Raw genomic sequence first — 17,718 nt, 5'->3', positions numbered from 1 at the left:
GTTTGTAACGTGGTGGTGGAAATATAAGGCCCAGTGAGTGGCGAGCCTCAGTCAGTCCGTGCACGGTACCTACGTCTTCAAGGTCCGTGTCCTTGAAGCAAGTCTCATCTTCAATTATCAAACGAGCGAATCCGCGTACAGCGCCCGCGAGCGCGCTGATCATCCAGTGGTGGCAAAGAAATTCGCGAACCCTCTACCACTGAACATCCCTTCCGGTACCTCCGGTTCCCCGCTGACACGAGCTTAGTGACCGTACGGAAGGGTGGATATCGACGGTGAGCCCGTGAAACGACTACGAAACATCGATCGCGAACAGCAACGTCGATCGCGACGAGGATGAGGTCCTCGTTGGTGCTGCTGTTCCTGGCAGCGATCGTTCTAGCCGGTGAGTAACGTGTTTCGTGGCTCTGTTAGGAACTGGCCGAGCCGTATCTTGGATTTTATTTCGGACGAAATAAATTTCGGGGATGATCGAGAAGGGATGATATTCGTTGGGCGATGACGAGGAGAGAACGTGTGGTCCGGGGATGACGAACCAGCAGGAACATGGCAGCTAAGTGGGAAACATGGTGGCAGTTGTGTGTTGGAATTCGTAACGGGAATTTCAATATGGAATTGAATTTTGTCGTATGCCGGTCGACGTACGGCCTAGTGACCGATCGTTTTAATCATTCCATCGTCTACCTGACGAGAAGTTACAGTTTCTCTTCTCCCGATCGATCGAACGAATCCGTAGATCGATGTACGTAACTCGTATCGTTGGGTTTCGAGCGTGAAACTTCGTACTCGATGAACCGGATGTACTTGAATAGCTAGAGAGTACATACACGTGAGAATGAAAATGGCGAGTCGACTTTTCCCCTGTTGCCGAAAACGGCGGACGAGTGAAAATCGGGCTAAACGCGATTCTTGACGGCCGCCAGAGAGACGACAGGTTGCATAAGAGATTAGAGCGTGAAAGCCTCTCTGGGCCTGCTTGGTCCCGGATAGGTGACGTCACTGCCGTGCCCCGAGACAGTAACGGCGTGGGGGAGGCACAACTTTCCCCATTTGTCGTGGCGCTGCACGAAACCGACGCGACGCCGGCTCGCGGAACCGACTGGATGAAAAACATCCAAATTTGATAAACTTTTAACCACGACCTTCGATTATCGAATTACCCATCAGACGATGAACCATTGTACAGTGTCACGAACGCCTAAATGATTTTCCTAGTTCGCCTTCGATGGACCCGAGATTTTGAAACTCTCTGTACCATATTTTATTTCTCTCGTTCAAACTTCATGAATTAAAATTATAATGCATCATATGAATTATTTAGAAAGTTCGTTTGTCATTCTTCGCGTGAAGATTCACTTTTGAAGAGCCCTGTAGTATTCTCACTTTTCAAGGAGATCCGGTGATTAAATTTTGTTGCCTTTGTAACTGAATGTTCGAGGTTTCGCGTGTCAACATTCCGCACGTTTGAGATTCACCAAGAATTTCACTTTCTTCAATTGAAAACACATCGTCGTCGAAAAATTAGCAAGTTTCGTACGGTTTCTTTTCGGCACGATCTGAACGTACTTCGTTTCTCACTCGGGAACGTGAAAATTCGAAACTTTCACGGGTTTAGCCCATCCGAAACTTTGCCTCGACGTTCTCCACTTTCGAAAACGATTCGATCGAACCGTTCTTTTCGAATATTCGCGTGTTCTTCTTCGAGAGAAGCATGAAACTTCTTCTCACGAGCTTCCGGCTTCGTGAAACCGATCGGCTCGACTTTCAGCGTGAAACTTCCTCGCGATCATTCTACTTTCTCCTGTTGGCCATCGTTCGGATCATCTTCATCTCAATAAATTACCAGCCTCGCTGTTCGAACAAATTTGCCCAGAAGATTCATGGGATTAATTAAAGTGTTCGAATCGAAAATAAAACAGTATCGTTCGAAAGGCATGAGACGGCAGCTTTCTCCGGTTTCTTGGTACTTTGATAAAGAAATTGAAACTGCAAATAGAGGAAAGCAACACGTGTTTCCGGGCGTGGAAAAATTGCACTGTTTCCATTCGCTTTCACGATAACAGCGTTTCTTTTCTATCTGAACCGTTCTGATCGAGTAAAGGTATGCCCCTTCATAAAGAAAAATCTGTATATGTATATTATTCGAAGATGAGTTACGTAAACAAGAGAAATATTCGTAAGAGTTACGTAAATAATTCTGTCGATGTTCGCTTCCGCGTCGGACAAACGTAAGCAATCGAATGTACTTCGATTAATTTAACAGTAAAAGGTGCCATTAGCACCTCGATTTCATCCTTTTTCTCTGCATCGTTTAGTTGGAAGAAAAAACAGCCGATGAAAGTTTGTTGTTCGATAGTTATTTGAAAAATAAGAAAGGTGTCGAAGGCGTTTCCAGGTGTTCCATTGATCGAGGGATAAATAACGTGTGGTCGAGATATCGTGTTGATGTTAATTTCTCTTTTTCCATAATCTCACAAGTGATACCCTCGGGATTACGCAATCGAATCGAGATTTCACTGAAGAATATTTGTGCCATTAAAAGAGCGTTCCTAATCTCATCGTGTTTCTAATCTCGAGGAACGAGCTACATTAGATAGAAGCTTTCGAAGAAACTTCATTAACATACAAAATACCCCCTTTCGATTCGGTATCGAAATTTTATCTTCGCAAGTTATTAAATTATTTTTCTCTCTAAACTTCGCTCATCGACACTTTCCCAAAGTATCGACCTCCATTTGCATTTTTTGGAACAACTATCATTTTAGAGGGCTCGAATCGTGTGAAGCGACAAGAAGAAGCGAAAAAGGAGGACAGCTTCGAGAATGAGATCTGCAAGGACAAGGATGCTGGGGAATGGTTCAGATTGGTAGCAGGGGAGGGTGACAACTGTCGTGACGTGATCCAGTGCACCAGTTCCGGTCTCCAGGCTATCAGGTGCCCGGCAGGATTGTACTTCGACATTGACAAACAGACTTGCGATTGGAAGGATTCGGTGAACAACTGCAAGTTGAAGAATAAAGAAAGAAAGGCGAAACCTTTGTTGTACACTGAGGAACCACTCTGTCAGGATGGTTTCCTTGCTTGTGGAGATGGATCCTGTATCGAGAGAGGACTGTTCTGTAACGGCGAGAAAGATTGCGCCGATGGATCCGATGAAAATATTTGTGGTAAGCTTTCATTAAATTTTAGATATTCAAGTAAAATTGAAATGCTAAGTTAAGGATCAATTCTTAAATTGCTAATAGTGAAATTATTAATTTCCACGCTTCTATTTACCCTGTTCGTCTTCTGAATAATACCCAAGTGGATTGGAACGTTGAATATTTGCAGACATGGACAACGACCCGAACAGAGCACCTCCCTGCGACCCTGCTGTTTGCGTGCTGCCCGACTGCTTCTGTTCCGAGGACGGTACCATGATCCCTGGCGATCTCCCCCCCAAGGACGTACCTCAGATGATCACGATCACCTTCGACGATGCCATCAACAACAATAACATCGGCTTGTACAAGGAGATCTTCAATGGGAAACGCAAGAACTCGAACGGTTGCGACATCAAGGCCACCTTCTTCGTGTCCCACAAGTACACCAACTACTCGGCCGTGCAGGAAATGCACAGGAAAGGACACGAAATCGCCGTTCATTCTATCTCGTAAGAAGATACTTAATCAAAATATAAATACCTCTCACATGTTCAATCAGATTCCTTGATCGAAGCAAAAGTGTACAGGTAAAAAAGTTAGCGTTTACGCGGACCTAATGTGTTTCAAGTCACAACGATGATGAACGCTTCTGGTCGGACGCCGGCGTGGATGACTGGGCCAAGGAGATGGCCGGTATGAGGATCATCGCCGAGAAGTTCGCCAATTTGACAGATAACAGCGTGGTCGGGGTGAGGGCGCCTTACCTTAGGGTCGGTGGTAATAACCAGTTTACGATGATGGAGGAACAGGCCTTCCTTTACGACTCCACGATCACCGCAGCCTTGAATAATCCACCGCTATGGCCGTACACCATGTACTTCAGGATGCCACATCGCTGTCATGGCAACCTTCAACACTGCCCCACTAGGTAATCCTGTCTAATAAAATTTCCGTATTTGATACCTTTGATGTATCATCACCTGGCCGGAATGATCACGAACCAAGCAGCTACGCGGTGTCAATAAATTCCACCAAGTAGCAGCCTGGTTCAACCCCTTCGTCCCTTGATCGAATCTCTTCCCCAGGTCGCACGCCGTCTGGGAGATGGTGATGAACGAGTTGGATCGTCGCGAGGACCCCCAAAACGACGAGTACCTACCTGGTTGCGCCATGGTGGACTCCTGCAGCAACATCCTGACCGGTGATCAATTCTACAACTTCCTGAACCACAACTTCGACCGGCATTACGAGCAGAACCGTGCTCCACTGGGACTTTACTTCCACGCAGCCTGGCTGAAGAACAACCCCGAGTTCCTGGACGCCTTCCTCTACTGGATCGACGAGATCCTATCAAATCACAACGACGTGTACTTCGTGACGATGACCCAGGTGATCCAATGGATTCAAAACCCCCGCACGGTCACGGAGTCGAAGAACTTCGAACCGTGGAGGGAGAAGTGCGTGGTCGACGGACCGCCAGCCTGTTGGGTACCGCATACTTGCAAGCTTACCTCGAAAGAGGTGCCCGGGGAGACCATCAATCTGCAGACCTGCGTACGCTGTCCCAATAATTACCCATGGGTGAACGATCCGACCGGTGACGGCTTCTTCTAGGCCCTAACTTGTCGCGTTCCTCCTTCTCGTCTAAGTCAAACACTCTGATCTTGATCTTCCTGCAACCCCATACTCCTCTACCCCCTCTTAGCTCGTCCTGCCCATTGGTCGGTCCATTCTTCACGAGTTTCACGGTGGACGTGGGGTCGTCGACGACGTTTTCGTGCCTGAAACAAGGTCCAGGTTAGAGACAGTCCGAAGAATGCGAAACAGGGTACACATATCGAACGCGCTTCTCTCGTCTTTCAAGGGTAGAGAATCGAGAACGATGTCAAGACGGATCCGTCCAACGACGTGATCATCGATCATCCTTATCCTGGACCGGTTCACGGACGAAAACCGTCCATCACGTCACCAGCGATCTGTGATAATGTTTCTTTGCGCCTCGAGATTCAGCGACCAGGACGACGAACACGACGCGACAAACGACGAGACAGTGAAACGAACTACCCCCCTCCCCTCCCCCCGCACTTCAATCCCCTACACTTTCTTATCCCAACCACCTCGATGACGATCGAGGAATTTCTCGCTGGCCTTAAAAGACCCAAACGTAAAGAAACGACGACACGGGATCGCAACAATGGACGGCCCGAATTTTGTGTAATATAGAAACGCGTGTCCCTTTACGTGTTCCCGAATGATCCTTGCTGCTCGAGAGGACACGACTAATTTAGCTGGAAGGTCGGACCGGTGTCCTGTAACCACGGGAAAATCGATGATCCCTCAGCAACCGCCAAAACTCTTTCCCCCCTCCCCATGAACGGCGGTCACCCTTATTTTTCTAAGGGTCAGCTGAACTTATATATATAAATATATATAAATATTGTGTATGTATATTATTAAAGCTAAGTGATAATATCAATCTACTGTTCTCGAGCCTTTAATAAAAGAGAAACCAGCGAAAAACGAGTGTCTCCTTCATCCCCACCCCAAGTCTGGCTCTGCGTGTCGAAAGTGGAACAGATCCGAAACGAATTCGACTGTCAAGTTCAGAGATCCTCTTTTGTCGTTCATTCGGGTTGATGGCCTTAATTGCTGCTAAATTCGTTATTCCTCCGATTCTAATTAAACTTCGAGAGCCGGAAAGCTTCATTACGAGGACCCGCACAGAATTTCGTTGAAATTTTCTCATTTATTCATCGTAGTTATAATTTGAGATGGAATCAGAAGGAATAAAAAAAGTTAAGGGTTCGTTTAAAGAATCAGAAATTAGAGCATCCGGAGTATGCTATAAGATCAAGGTCGGTCTGGATATCGGCGAATTTGCAATAAGGTTACAGTTACGAAATCGACGGGTCGTTTTTCGTCGATGGAAATTGGAACGGCGTCGCGTGTGCGTGGTCGACATTGCGGACAAGTGACAGGCTTTAACGCACACTGCGACCGAGAAAACGTCGACGGCATTCTTCGTGCCACGTAGGTGTGACACGAGAAAGGAAAAATTATCTGCACATTAACATTTCACGCGTGTTATAAATTGAAAAATTAACGGGTGAAATATCGTTAATGACTTTTCAATGAAACCTTCGTATATCTGATTAGGAAGAGAAAGTTTCGCCAAAAAATTCTTCACAATGCTATCGATCAATTAGCGATAAAATCAATTGGTTCGACTTAGTTTACAGCCAGGATAATTAAAACACAAGAAGCTATTCAATTCCGAAGCAAATATTTAAAAAACACGTCATCGAGCACCGTATAAAATGCTTATGTTAATCACAGTAATAACGGTACAAGAAAAGCAGGATAATGTACAAAGGGAATAATCTATCGAAGAATAAAATCACCGTGAATCAAGTAAAATGGCATTTAATGGTACGGTAGCAAGAAAAGTGATTGAGCAACGATGATATTACAATGGCAAGCTATTAGCTCGTTCGTTGATCGATTGTAATGGTACAAAGTGGTTTATCGTTTGAATTCAACAGAAAATTGCGAATAGACGGTTTGCCATTAGTTTCCGCATGATGGAAAAAGAAAGGACGCGACAGAAGGCAGTGGGGTAAAAGCATGGTAACCTCGTGAAATACCAACCGGCCGACGCTCACTGACTCGAGGTGACGATTGCATTCCGATGCACGGCCATTCTTTCATAGCCGTTGTTTTCTTATTTCATACGATAGCCGTGGAATCCCGAAATTGAACGTAGAAACACCGCTTTATGAACGGACGAGAATGCACCTTGCGAGGAACGGTAGATACCTCAAAATAATAGTCCAAGGAGATTCGGAGAATTCGTGGAAATAATTGAACGTCTAAACAAATCGGTATTTCAAATACAGGCCTTCTTTTTCCTCGTATTAGCATTATTCATCGATAAACGGAACGCACGGTATCTGCATAAAGAATTTCATCAATGAATGTACAGCGCATCGAACGAACGTTTGCACCCACGCGTTACGGGGGAAACGGTAAATGTCGCAATTAAATTCCGCTATCTCGGTCGTATAAATCTTTGGAAAATGCGATACTTGAAACGCAGGCCAACATCGATATAATTCGCCAAGATACTTATCACGGTTAATAAATCATTGCTACCGTAGTAACTAATTATTTTCCATACCCGGTGAACGATAATCAGCGATGTTTTTCCTCTTTCATTCACTCGAAATTGATCTCCCTTCGAGGAATGCACGCGAGCCGAGGCGATAAATGGCGCGAAGAACAGGCACGGTAACAGGCTGAAAATCTCGCGTAAGCGAAAGTAGAGAAAGCTGTGGCAAGGCCGTCCCTGGCTAAGGCTCCTTCGACAGGATACCGGTCGGATCATACAGGAATCTCATTAACGTACTCAGCCATGGTCGAGTTGCAGAAAGGTATGGTCGTTTAGGGAAACGAACGAGAAAAGGCTGTAAACTAACGCACAGTCCGACAAAATCTCGAATAACTGAATAAATTTTTGTTATAACGTTAAGCAAGGAATTTTTCATTATTTATTTTTATCTTGGAAATTGTAGATTGTTGTTCAGAAAAAAATTACCATGTTTTCAGTGAAAAGTAGGAACGAGGATCAGCGGAACGTCAAGAAAGCGGAGATATGAATATTCAAAACGTCACCAACGTTAAGAGAGTGAAAATCTGAAGAAGTCTGATTCCCCTTCTGAACCATTCGATTTCAATATCGACCCGATTTCTCCGTGGATTTGTACCAATGCTATCTTATCTGATCAATATCGAACAAGGTGTTCGTGATTCACGGACACAACGACAGTGTCAGTGTCAGCCTGGCCCTGAAACATCGAATTTCACGTCGATAAACATCTGTTTATTTAACTCTTTCGTTGTAACCGTCTTTCTGAATGAAATTACAGATATCATTTTTCTATTGAACAAATTTTCTCGCCTACTCGTCGCTGGTCATCGTCATTTGAAAGTCAACGATACCGATATCGATGGAATTTCACGTCGAAGACTTTTGCGACGCACCTTTGAAGAAATGGAAGTCGGTGAAATTGACTGCTATTAGGTCAGTGGGCGACGGAAGCCAAATACCATGACTGCGATTATTTGTCTCCTTTCGCGCGGGCAGGTGTTAATTGAACTTCTCCTACCATGGACCAACTATGGTGTACGATCGACGCCAGTTTGTAATATCTTGATAGCTGGGAGAGTTTCACTTATATCATTCGCTGCAACTACAATTTTACATTGCGACATAAATTTCCATTATGTTTGTTAATAAAACACTGAATCCCCTTTCAACATTCTAATTTAAAAAACATTCTTTGAATACTTTCATGACTTACAGTATTACACGTCAGTGCTTGAATAAAATGAAAGAAATTATTAAAGAGTGATTAGTATTAGTAGATAAAAAGATGATGAAATATAAAATAAAGAAATAAATTGTTTATTTGTGAAAAAAAAAAAAAAATTTCCTTCGAGCCGGATTCGAACCAGCGACCTATGGATATCTTCCGTAATACGTAACCTCTACAGTCCACCGCTCTACCAACTGAGCTATCGAAGGATTGTACCAAACCTTTTCTAAATGTCACAGATATGTTCCATATACTATATTTCAAACAATTTTATTAATTTATCCATTAAAATGCACTATTAATAATAAACTAATGCTATGGAAGATCGCATAAAACTCTTGGCATTGAAAAAAATATAAAATATGTTATATTCCCCCAAAAATCATTCAACATCTATGTTCAATAACAAAAATGATACCACCCAATAAAGTACCTAATTTGCAAGTGTAATTTCAAGACAATTCAAGGTATTATTGACAAAAATATTCCTTCGAGCCGGATTTGAACCAGCGACCTATGGATGTCCATTCTCCCTTTCATTTACAACTACAGTCCACCGCTCTACCAACTGAGCTATCGAAGGGGTATGTACAGCACCCCTTCAGCCCCAATTGTAATAGAATTTTCATTCAAGCGTGTGATTAAAGAAGAAGCAGAGTATTATCGATGAATTTTGATAAAAATATTCCTTCGAGCCGGATTCGAACCAGCGACCTATGGATATCTTTTCTGAAAGAGCACAAACAACTACAGTCCACCGCTCTACCAACTGAGCTATCGAAGGTCCGTGATCGTTGCTCCGACGAGGATGCTACAGTAAATCAAATAAATCTTTTGCTACTGAAGCGTCAAAGAGAAAGGAGGCTGATGGTTTAAAAGAAAAAGTCCAGCCGGATTTGACCTATGAATGTCTTTTACAACAGACGAGATCGAACAATCGTACTACCTTGCTATCTTATCACGAATACTCGATATTTTCTATAAATTTCAATTTTAAAAGCTTATTTATATTTCCATGGCGACTCTGTCATATTCTAAGTATCTAAACTTATAGATTTGTATGATTTTCTATCTATTCCATTAAACTCGTCAACGATATTTCGCAATCATAAATCGGTACAGTTCGGCGGAGAGAACCGCGTCTGGCTCGAGTGAAATACAAGCAGACCGGAAATTTGTGGCGTTTCTTAGACGCTTTCAATGTAACTGGAAAGACGTAACGCATAGTAATAAACCGCGTGGTAGCGCTACCGGTATTACGGGATCGTTACGGATGGCCGAGTAAAAATTCTCAGCCCGCCTAGTTTTAACGAGGAATAAATCACACGAAACAGTAGTCGATCGATACGAGTCAGTAAACGGAAAACGATTGCGCAGATCCACGTTGAAAAACTGCCTAACGATCACGCGGTCTGCACAATGATAAATGTGAGTGAGTAGGGTGGTTGGGAAAATGAAAATTCTCAGAATTACTTCCTCGTAATTCTCTGAGTATGTCAATGAAGTTGGGAAAATTCATTGCTAAAGATAGATCAAAGTAAAGGTTCTTTCTTTGAATTGAAATTGTGGAAAATTGTGTTTGTAACGCCTCGGAAATGTTAGAGCTGTAAATGCATGAAGAGTTTCATCACTGACACACTTTAGTTACATTATTCCGCTGGTTGATTCTAGAAATTAGAGCACCTTGACGCGACGAAGAGAAACTTGAATAACTCAATTTGGTAGCATTATTTTAATATGAATCGTTACTGCTGTGTCGAAATCATTTTCCTTAAAATCCAGGAATCGAAGAATTCGAGGATTCTAGGATCCAAAAATCCTAGGATTCATGATTCCAAGAGTGTAAGGCTCCAAGTTTTTAAGGCTTCAAGAGTTTAAGAATCGAAATATCCAAATATCCAAAAATCTTGGAGCCCAAGGATCCAAGGATCCAGGAGCCCAAGAATTCAAGGATCCACGACTCCAAGAGTCCAAGGATTCAAAAGCCCAAGAATCCAGTAATCTATGCTAATTTTTCATTTCCACCCAGTACATTATCGCATTCACAAGCATTTCATTTATCCTGTCGCATATTTGAAATTTCCAATGAAACATAATTACACCACTTCCTGCGACAATCTCCATTCTTTCAACCTTCGTAGTTAAAAGAGACTAATAAAAAATCCTACTACGTAAAGAAAATTCTGCCAGAATTGCATTGTCCTTCTTCTGGTCTCTCCATGATCCTGACAGTGAAGGTATTTCGAGGACAGCACCTTACGTCTGTCCATATCAAGGCTGTCCTCGACTAAGGACGACCTCGTCTCCGCCGGAAACATCGTCAAAATTCAAGAACGACTCGCGTTCGTTGATAGATAGGTTTCATAGCGACAAGAGACAGAAGAATGTACGTGGGTGTTTGAAAGAGGCGTGGTGCATAACTCGAGGACAATGCAACACGAATTCGAGAGCGGTCAGAATCGACAGAAACAGGGTCGAAAATGGGTCAGAAGGTTTTTCATCGACGATCGACTCGGTCTGGATCGCTCGTTCTGATTTTATGGACGATGGGTTCTTCGGGTCGTCGACTTTCCCTTCGAGCCACTTCGAAGGATATTGTTTTTTTCTTTTCATTCTATGGGTTTCAACTCGTTTACCTTATGTATGGTGATTGAAACCTTGATTCAGAGCATGAAATTTTTTGTCAGACTCTGATGAAATACAGGAAATTTTTTTTTAACTAATGAGCTGTTGGCTTGTTGAATTATATTTCGCAAGAAAGTGAATCAAGTTCCTGGTCCGGTAACGTTGAGGGCCATTAGTACCCAAGATGTTCTTTCAAAATCACTCGAACGAACGTTGCACTCAAGATGACTTGGGTGTCGCTTTCAACTTTCAACTCTTCTTCGAATAACCATCGTCCTTTCCTTATATTTACCTGTTGCTTATAAAGGTGTAACTGGACACCCACACGAGTTACGACACTTCTTCTCGTTATCCGTCGATGAATCTTAGATACCACCCATCGTGAAACGCATAATTTTCTAATTCCTACATAAATCGAAGATTGGATGATCAATTGCGTAACTTTTCTTACCGTGAAAGTCTCGAACGGAAACAACGTAAATTCGTTCGATCCTTAACACGTTGATCAGCATAAGGAGAATGACAATTCTAGGCAATTAATGTTCATTTTTTAATCATTAGATGATAGCACTCAACGTGTCAGTCGATTTTAGATAACGAACTAAAATCCAAAAAAAGTCGAAGAACGATCTGGTTATCGTGTTCACTGAAATTTATCATCGCTTTCACCGGGGCCACGAAATATAACCTTGTTGATAACGAGAAGCCACGTCGAGTCAGAAGCTTATCACACCCTCAGATAATTACAATTAATTATATGATACAAACATTATGAAGAATCAAGGACACTTTCACTAAAAATCTCCCTTTTAAGAATAATATTTCTTCGGGAAATAAATATTATTTTTAACCTTTAGATGAATTATCGAAAATTTGAAATATCAGCGGACAGATAATCAGAACACGTCCCAGATTCTCCATGTCGTCGGGATAGCAGCGACCGCAGATAGCATCGACCACACCATCGTTGTTCGTTTAATATTCTAGATTCACGCTGTCGGTTCATCCCGCGGATGAGGTCGGGAGACAAGAGCTCTGCGAGGTGCACAGCACCCTGGGGCCATCCGTGACTAACTTTCGCCGTCAAACGTCATGTAATCCAGGGACGAGGCGGTTGGAAATCCGCTTCGTTGCTAGATTATCCGTCCACGGATCCGCTTGCATCCTTAAACCATGAGAATGACCCCGTACCTATGGGTTTTGCAACGTGTTCCGGTGCACTCGCAATAGATGAAAGATCTCAGAAACCGTGCAACGGTATGTCGAAAATAATTTGAATAAAAGATTTCATTAACTACACCTGTGATTCTACAATAAATGCCAATAACGATCCCAAGAATTTTTAATAATATTTCATCGGATGCTGCTAATTTACATAAATACATTAATGAATTAAAAAGGCTGCAAATCAATCTAGACATGATACTTGGAAGAAAAAAAATCGTTCCGAGTAACTTCGTATCCTGTGTTTGAAATGCAAATGAACCGAAAGAGAGGGCTTTCTCGCTGGCCGATAATTGCGAGCGTGTGTATAAAGATAAAAGTTTTGCATCACAGTTTCGTTCACTGTTTGACGAGGCGACTCGTTCGGGATGAAAGAGCAGCCGGGCGAAATTTGCAATCATTACCATTTCGATTTATTTAAGCGAAAACTGGAAGGTATCGATTATATGTATACCTTCGTCCACGATCGACCTTCCCCCTATAGACAGCAATTTCTTTTTGGATTTGACATTCAAAACGACGATAACCTTTTGAAATGATGTAACATTTTATGTGAAATAATTATGGATTTTTTATGTTTATGGAAAAATAGATTGGCTTTATTGGAGGCAAAAAATGTAGGATAACAAGTGCTCTCCTGAGGATTCTATTGAACATGGGAACTTTGAAATTGAATCTGAAAAACGCCATCGAATATCGGACAGTGTTTCAATGGTCAGAGAAACGAAAAGGGAATGGATACATCGGAATCGCGTCAAATGAATCGGAATGACAGACGCGTCGGCAAATATTGCCAGCAAAACAGGAACAGATCGTGCTGGGACTCGTGAAATGGTTCTTTTTCGAGGTAACGTGGCCATGACTTTAAAAGTGCTTTTTCTTTGTCTTGTCACAGGATACACGGCATGGCGAATCGAGTACGACACTCGTGCCTCGAATTAAACATTCACAACGGTGGCAAAACGAGAATAAAATGGTCGAGAAACTGTCCATTTCCAACGGACGACGTTAGAATTATTTCATGTGAAATCAGTGTGTCCTGGTTGTCATAGAAATCATCGTGTCGCGTCGATCTGCTTTCAATTCATTTGCAAAATTTTATTGTAACTGACGTTAGAAGAATTAAAAAGAGAAATCTCCTAGCAAGTGAAAACAACGAATCATTACTAAAGAAGAGGAATCTCAACATCTACTGAAATTCAAAGAATTTAATCAACATTTAATTTAACTCAAAATTAGACAGTGAAATTTGTCAACTGCCAACGATAGAACGCTTGGGTCTGGTTTCGAATGTTTTCGAAGATATTTAAATTAATCGGGAGAAGGATCCCGTTAACCGGGTTAGATCGTGGATCATAGATCAAAGAACGGGTTAGATTTAATTCGAATCACGTGCCGGAAGAGGGTTCTTTCGTATGAACGACGCAACTCAACGACAACGACGTGATTTTCACCTTGACCATGGACGGGTCATCGTCCATCGTTTCACCTTAGCCAATACTTCTGTTATGGAACAACGAAATTTCATTTGGGACACGCTGGATGTCACCTAGATGTCGTTAATACCGATTAAACGAACCCTTTTGCAACATCCTTCGAAGATAATAAGTAAAATGGAAGAATAACGGAATTCGCCATGACATGTCGCGTAAGTATGTTTCTCGTATACAAATTACAAATTCTGACCAAAGATCAAACGGGGTTTAATTACCTGGATTCCAGTTAAAAGTAAGTTATAAAACGCTCATCCCCGTTGGTAAGAGGAAAGGTGGTTTACCTTGCAGCGACGTCCCACGCGAGGCTCTGTAAGAAAAGAATAATGAAAAATCAGCGAGGAGCTAGCATAGAAAGAATGTTTGTTTTTACGTACATACCTGGGAGACATTAAACATTAATATGTTTGATGGATCGCTAGGAAAACGAAGAAATTATCCAAATATGAATTAATCAAAATCTAATATACATCATATTATTTTTCAAGAGAAGTTTCTAAACAGTTGTTTCGAAACTCGAGAAATATGTTCACATTGTTCGCGTAAATATACTCGTAACTTTCACGGTGTGCTATTTGGGAAGGATTTTAATCTACGTTATTTGTTCACCGGTCGATGATCCGTCCAGACAATTGCCAAAAGTGTTTACGGTGAAGTTGTATCATTCAGGTAGAGATTTCACTGTCTCGAAGGTTAGAGATCGAAAAGATAGTGAAAGAGATTTACAAGTGAATGTTAAACACACTTTGTTTGTCTTGGCAATGATGTCGGAGTGAAAACAACCGCGTTTGAAGTACACGTTCAGCATATAAATGTAGGATCTTTCAATTTTATATGTTCGTAGTTGAAAGATAGTTAACAATGAATGTACAGCGGGCTAGGTAAGAATTTCCTCGAGAATTCACCTGGTCTTCCTCGATGAACAGGTTAAACGAGGCAGAAGGGATGTTTTTCGCGACGGGGAACGCTCGGCTGGCAGTCAGACGACGGAAATAACCGGATAAAGTTGTATGGAAGTCGTTTCTCCGGGTCTCGGTTGGCATTCTCCGAAAGGGAATCGAAAGAGAAATTCCGTTGAAACGTTCGTACCGCGTCGTCGTGCAGCTCGTGGATGCGAAGGAAGGAAGGTGGTTCACCTTGCAGGAACAGCCTTCCGTTATTCCTCGTAACACACGCCGCCACGGTCAGGCAATATCGATGTATCGATTGCGAGCCATCGATGGCGAGAAAATCGGCTCGATGTTGTTGCTCGCTTTCCTCGAATCGCTTGCTTCTCGTCGAACAAAGCGCGCCGAGAGGAAATGCATCGTGAAACTGGTCTCCTTCGATCGATCAACGTTCAATGCTTCTAGCCTTTTAGGCGATGAATAAAGAGGAAAGAAAAGAATCCTATCGAGAGTGGCGAGAAGCGAGAGATGAAAGAAAAATTCGAAGAGATTTAAAAATCGAGAGGTGATAATTACCTATTCGTCACAGAGACGACGATGTCAATTACAGTGATTAGCAGGAGAATCGTGTCGATGGATGGAAAAGAGAAGAAGCACTTGGATAGCGAATTACGAAGGAACACGAGCGTGTTATGAGCCATAAAAGGCAGTCGCAGCAGGGTTCACAAAGGCCGTTCGAAAGGCGTGCCAGAAAAATCGAAGAACTTACGTTGCATTCCCGATGCAGCCTAAGTAGGCGAGCATAATTATGCGCATCTCGTATTTCGAAACTTCTCTTCGCTTCTCTTGTTTCGCGTTGTGCCACCGACTTTCCCGTTCCCCCTCGAAACTGCCGTCCCTTTTAACGCAGGAAATTCTTTCAAAATTAAATTAGAACCTTCTAGCGAATTTCGAGAAGCGACGTATAAATAAAAATGAATTTCTAAATTCGTCGAAGCTCCTAGCGTGTACAGAGAAGAATTTCGAAAGCCTTCCGTTGGAGTTCGAAGAAAAGAAACCTCGAATTCATCGAACTGCCATTCGTCCACATGATTTACGATGCTCGAAGCTTCTATTAATCATCGAAGAAGAAAAGATCAACACCTTTTCCTTACTTGAAAAGATATGCTGATAAGAATCGCGGTTCTGAATTTTGGGATCGTTAAAAAAACGAATCTAGCGGGGAATATTACTCTCGAGGCTATGTAAGGATCGAACAGTGATCCACGGATTTACTGATTGAGATCGTGAATCGGAGACAGCCACGCATTCCTTGAAGAAACGTGCGAGGATGGTTCAAGGAGAGGTTGCGATTGTAGAAAGCATGAAGGAAGAAGAAAAGAGCAAAGAGTAAAAAGGTCTGTGGGTCACTGTGCTAACCGATTACGTAACAGTATTAACCTTCAGCATTCGATTCTCGTATTTTCTACGTTTTCCTCTTCGATGGAATCCGATTAACAACCGATCGATTCTACGAAAATACCATTCGACTTTCGTCTATTGGAATATTTTCGACGGCCGCCATTTCGCTGAGTTTCTCTTCCTCCTCCGAAATTATTCATTTATAAATTACAATACTTGATAGAGGAAAAAGGAACAGAAATTTTTACAGATAAAAAAATATTGTCCGTAGAATTCCATCGATTATAAGGAACCTGAAAGAAGAATACAACCGTTTAGTGAACAACAGAAATAATATCTGGCGCCTGGTTGCATAGGTCACCAAGGAGAAGAATAAAAATGAAAAGACACCAAGATGATGGCACGTTGCACGCACAAGATGGTGAACTACGAAAACTGGTTTCCACCAGCACCCCGTTATTTATTCTATGGTGAACGTGTGCCCCCGTTGGCATCCCGACCAGCGCATCTCGTCAAGGACTCGGCTTAGAGTGTGCTTAGAAATGCCATTGGATCCTCCTGAATCCACTGTCTTAAAGAACACTGATTTTGAAACAATCCAATTATCTACTTACAATTAATTAAAGGATTCGCTACTCATGACAACGCCCGCTCTGGAATATAAAATATTCCGTCCAAATCCTCGTTTGGTCGGCTTTAAAATACACGCTAGTTCTTTTCTAGCCGTTTGAAACGTTCATTTTAGAATATTTTCAAGTTCCCATCTCATCGGTTCGAAAATATTTGTAAGTCCCCGTTCCGTCGGACCTAGAACTCGCTATTTCTCGTCTAGTCGGTGGGAAAGCTCGCTTTAAAATATTTGCAAACTTCCTTCTCACCGCTTCGTCCGTCGGCCGTAAAATATTCGCAAATCCTCCCTCGACCCTTCGAAACGTACACCAGTTTCCATCTCGTTGCTTCCGAAATACTCGGTAAGCCCCTGTCTCGTTGATTCAGTGATGGTACCGTTTTATGATTTCAACTAACCGCGTAACAATGGCTGACGATCGCAAACAATGTAACAATGACTGTAATATTTCGCGATAATATTGACTGCTCGTTCCCATAGAGATACAACTTCGTTCCCGTCACAATGCAAGGGCTGTATTGTGCGATTCGAAACGATATTACCGTATCAAGAAATCTAATATATGCAACTGTTGCTCAACTAATATAAAGAAGATAAAGAATTGTTAATGAATCCTGATTTCAGTTCCAATTCGATGGGATCCGCGATTAATTTTCTTTGTTACCTTTTCACACATATCGAAATTAATGTTGAAGTCATAGGAAAGAAGGTACGGTTAGGTACGATGAAATAAATTGATCATTACCCTCGTTATTCCGGCGTAAACGAGACTATCCTTTATAAACACGTACGATCGAACACGTGTTTCGTGATTAACGATCAGGAAATCGTTATTTCCTTATTTAATCCGAGCGTGGTTACGAAGTTTTGTTGGATTTATAGGAAATCCTACTTGTTCCTTTCGCGGGATCATGAATCACTAGCTCTTTGTTTATTTCTTCT

At 42.3% G+C, this 17,718-nt stretch overlaps 1 protein-coding gene and 3 non-coding genes across 4 annotated transcripts; 1 reads left to right on the top strand and 3 right to left on the bottom strand.

Annotated features, from left to right (window-relative positions):
* Positions 1–48: 48 nt before the first annotated feature.
* serp (chitin deacetylase-like protein serp) lies at positions 49–5,675 on the top strand. Its single transcript, XM_034319079.2, has 5 exons — positions 49–385; positions 2,766–3,167; positions 3,331–3,652; positions 3,772–4,071; positions 4,229–5,675. The coding sequence occupies exons 1-5, from the start codon at positions 337–339 to the stop codon at positions 4,755–4,757; spliced, it is 1,602 nt and encodes a 533-aa protein (XP_034174970.2). The 5' UTR covers positions 49–336; the 3' UTR covers positions 4,758–5,675.
* Positions 5,676–8,633: 2,958 nt separating this feature from the next.
* Positions 8,634–8,727, bottom strand: TRNAY-GUA (transfer RNA tyrosine (anticodon GUA)). The gene is made up of 2 exons: positions 8,691–8,727; positions 8,634–8,669 (listed from the first exon to the last, which is right to left on the bottom strand). It is a non-coding gene; the product is annotated as a tRNA-Tyr (tRNA).
* A 277-nt stretch (positions 8,728–9,004) lies between these two features.
* On the bottom strand, positions 9,005–9,101 carry TRNAY-GUA (transfer RNA tyrosine (anticodon GUA)). Its single transcript has 2 exons — positions 9,065–9,101; positions 9,005–9,040 (listed from the first exon to the last, which is right to left on the bottom strand). It is a non-coding gene; the product is annotated as a tRNA-Tyr (tRNA).
* A 103-nt stretch (positions 9,102–9,204) lies between these two features.
* TRNAY-GUA (transfer RNA tyrosine (anticodon GUA)) lies at positions 9,205–9,302 on the bottom strand. The gene is made up of 2 exons: positions 9,266–9,302; positions 9,205–9,240 (listed from the first exon to the last, which is right to left on the bottom strand). It is a non-coding gene; the product is annotated as a tRNA-Tyr (tRNA).
* Positions 9,303–17,718: the final 8,416 nt, after the last annotated feature.

This window comes from Osmia lignaria, chromosome 13 (genome assembly GCF_051020975.1).
Source record: "Osmia lignaria lignaria isolate PbOS001 chromosome 13, iyOsmLign1, whole genome shotgun sequence".
NCBI classification, from domain to species: domain Eukaryota; kingdom Metazoa; phylum Arthropoda; class Insecta; order Hymenoptera; family Megachilidae; genus Osmia; species Osmia lignaria.
The sequence above is the reverse complement of the archived record's forward strand: the minus strand, read 5'-3'. Positions and strand labels throughout refer to the sequence as shown.

Coding starts and splice junctions, on each gene's coding strand:
- serp (XM_034319079.2), top strand. CDS start 337: ATGAGGTCCTCGTTGGTGCTGCTGTTCCTGGCAGCGATCGTTCTAGCC. Junction 386..2,765: donor GGCAGCGATCGTTCTAGCCG/GTGAGTAACGTG, acceptor CTATCATTTTAG/AGGGCTCGAATCGTGTGAAG. Junction 3,653..3,771: donor ATCGCCGTTCATTCTATCTC/GTAAGAAGATAC, acceptor ATGTGTTTCAAG/TCACAACGATGATGAACGCT.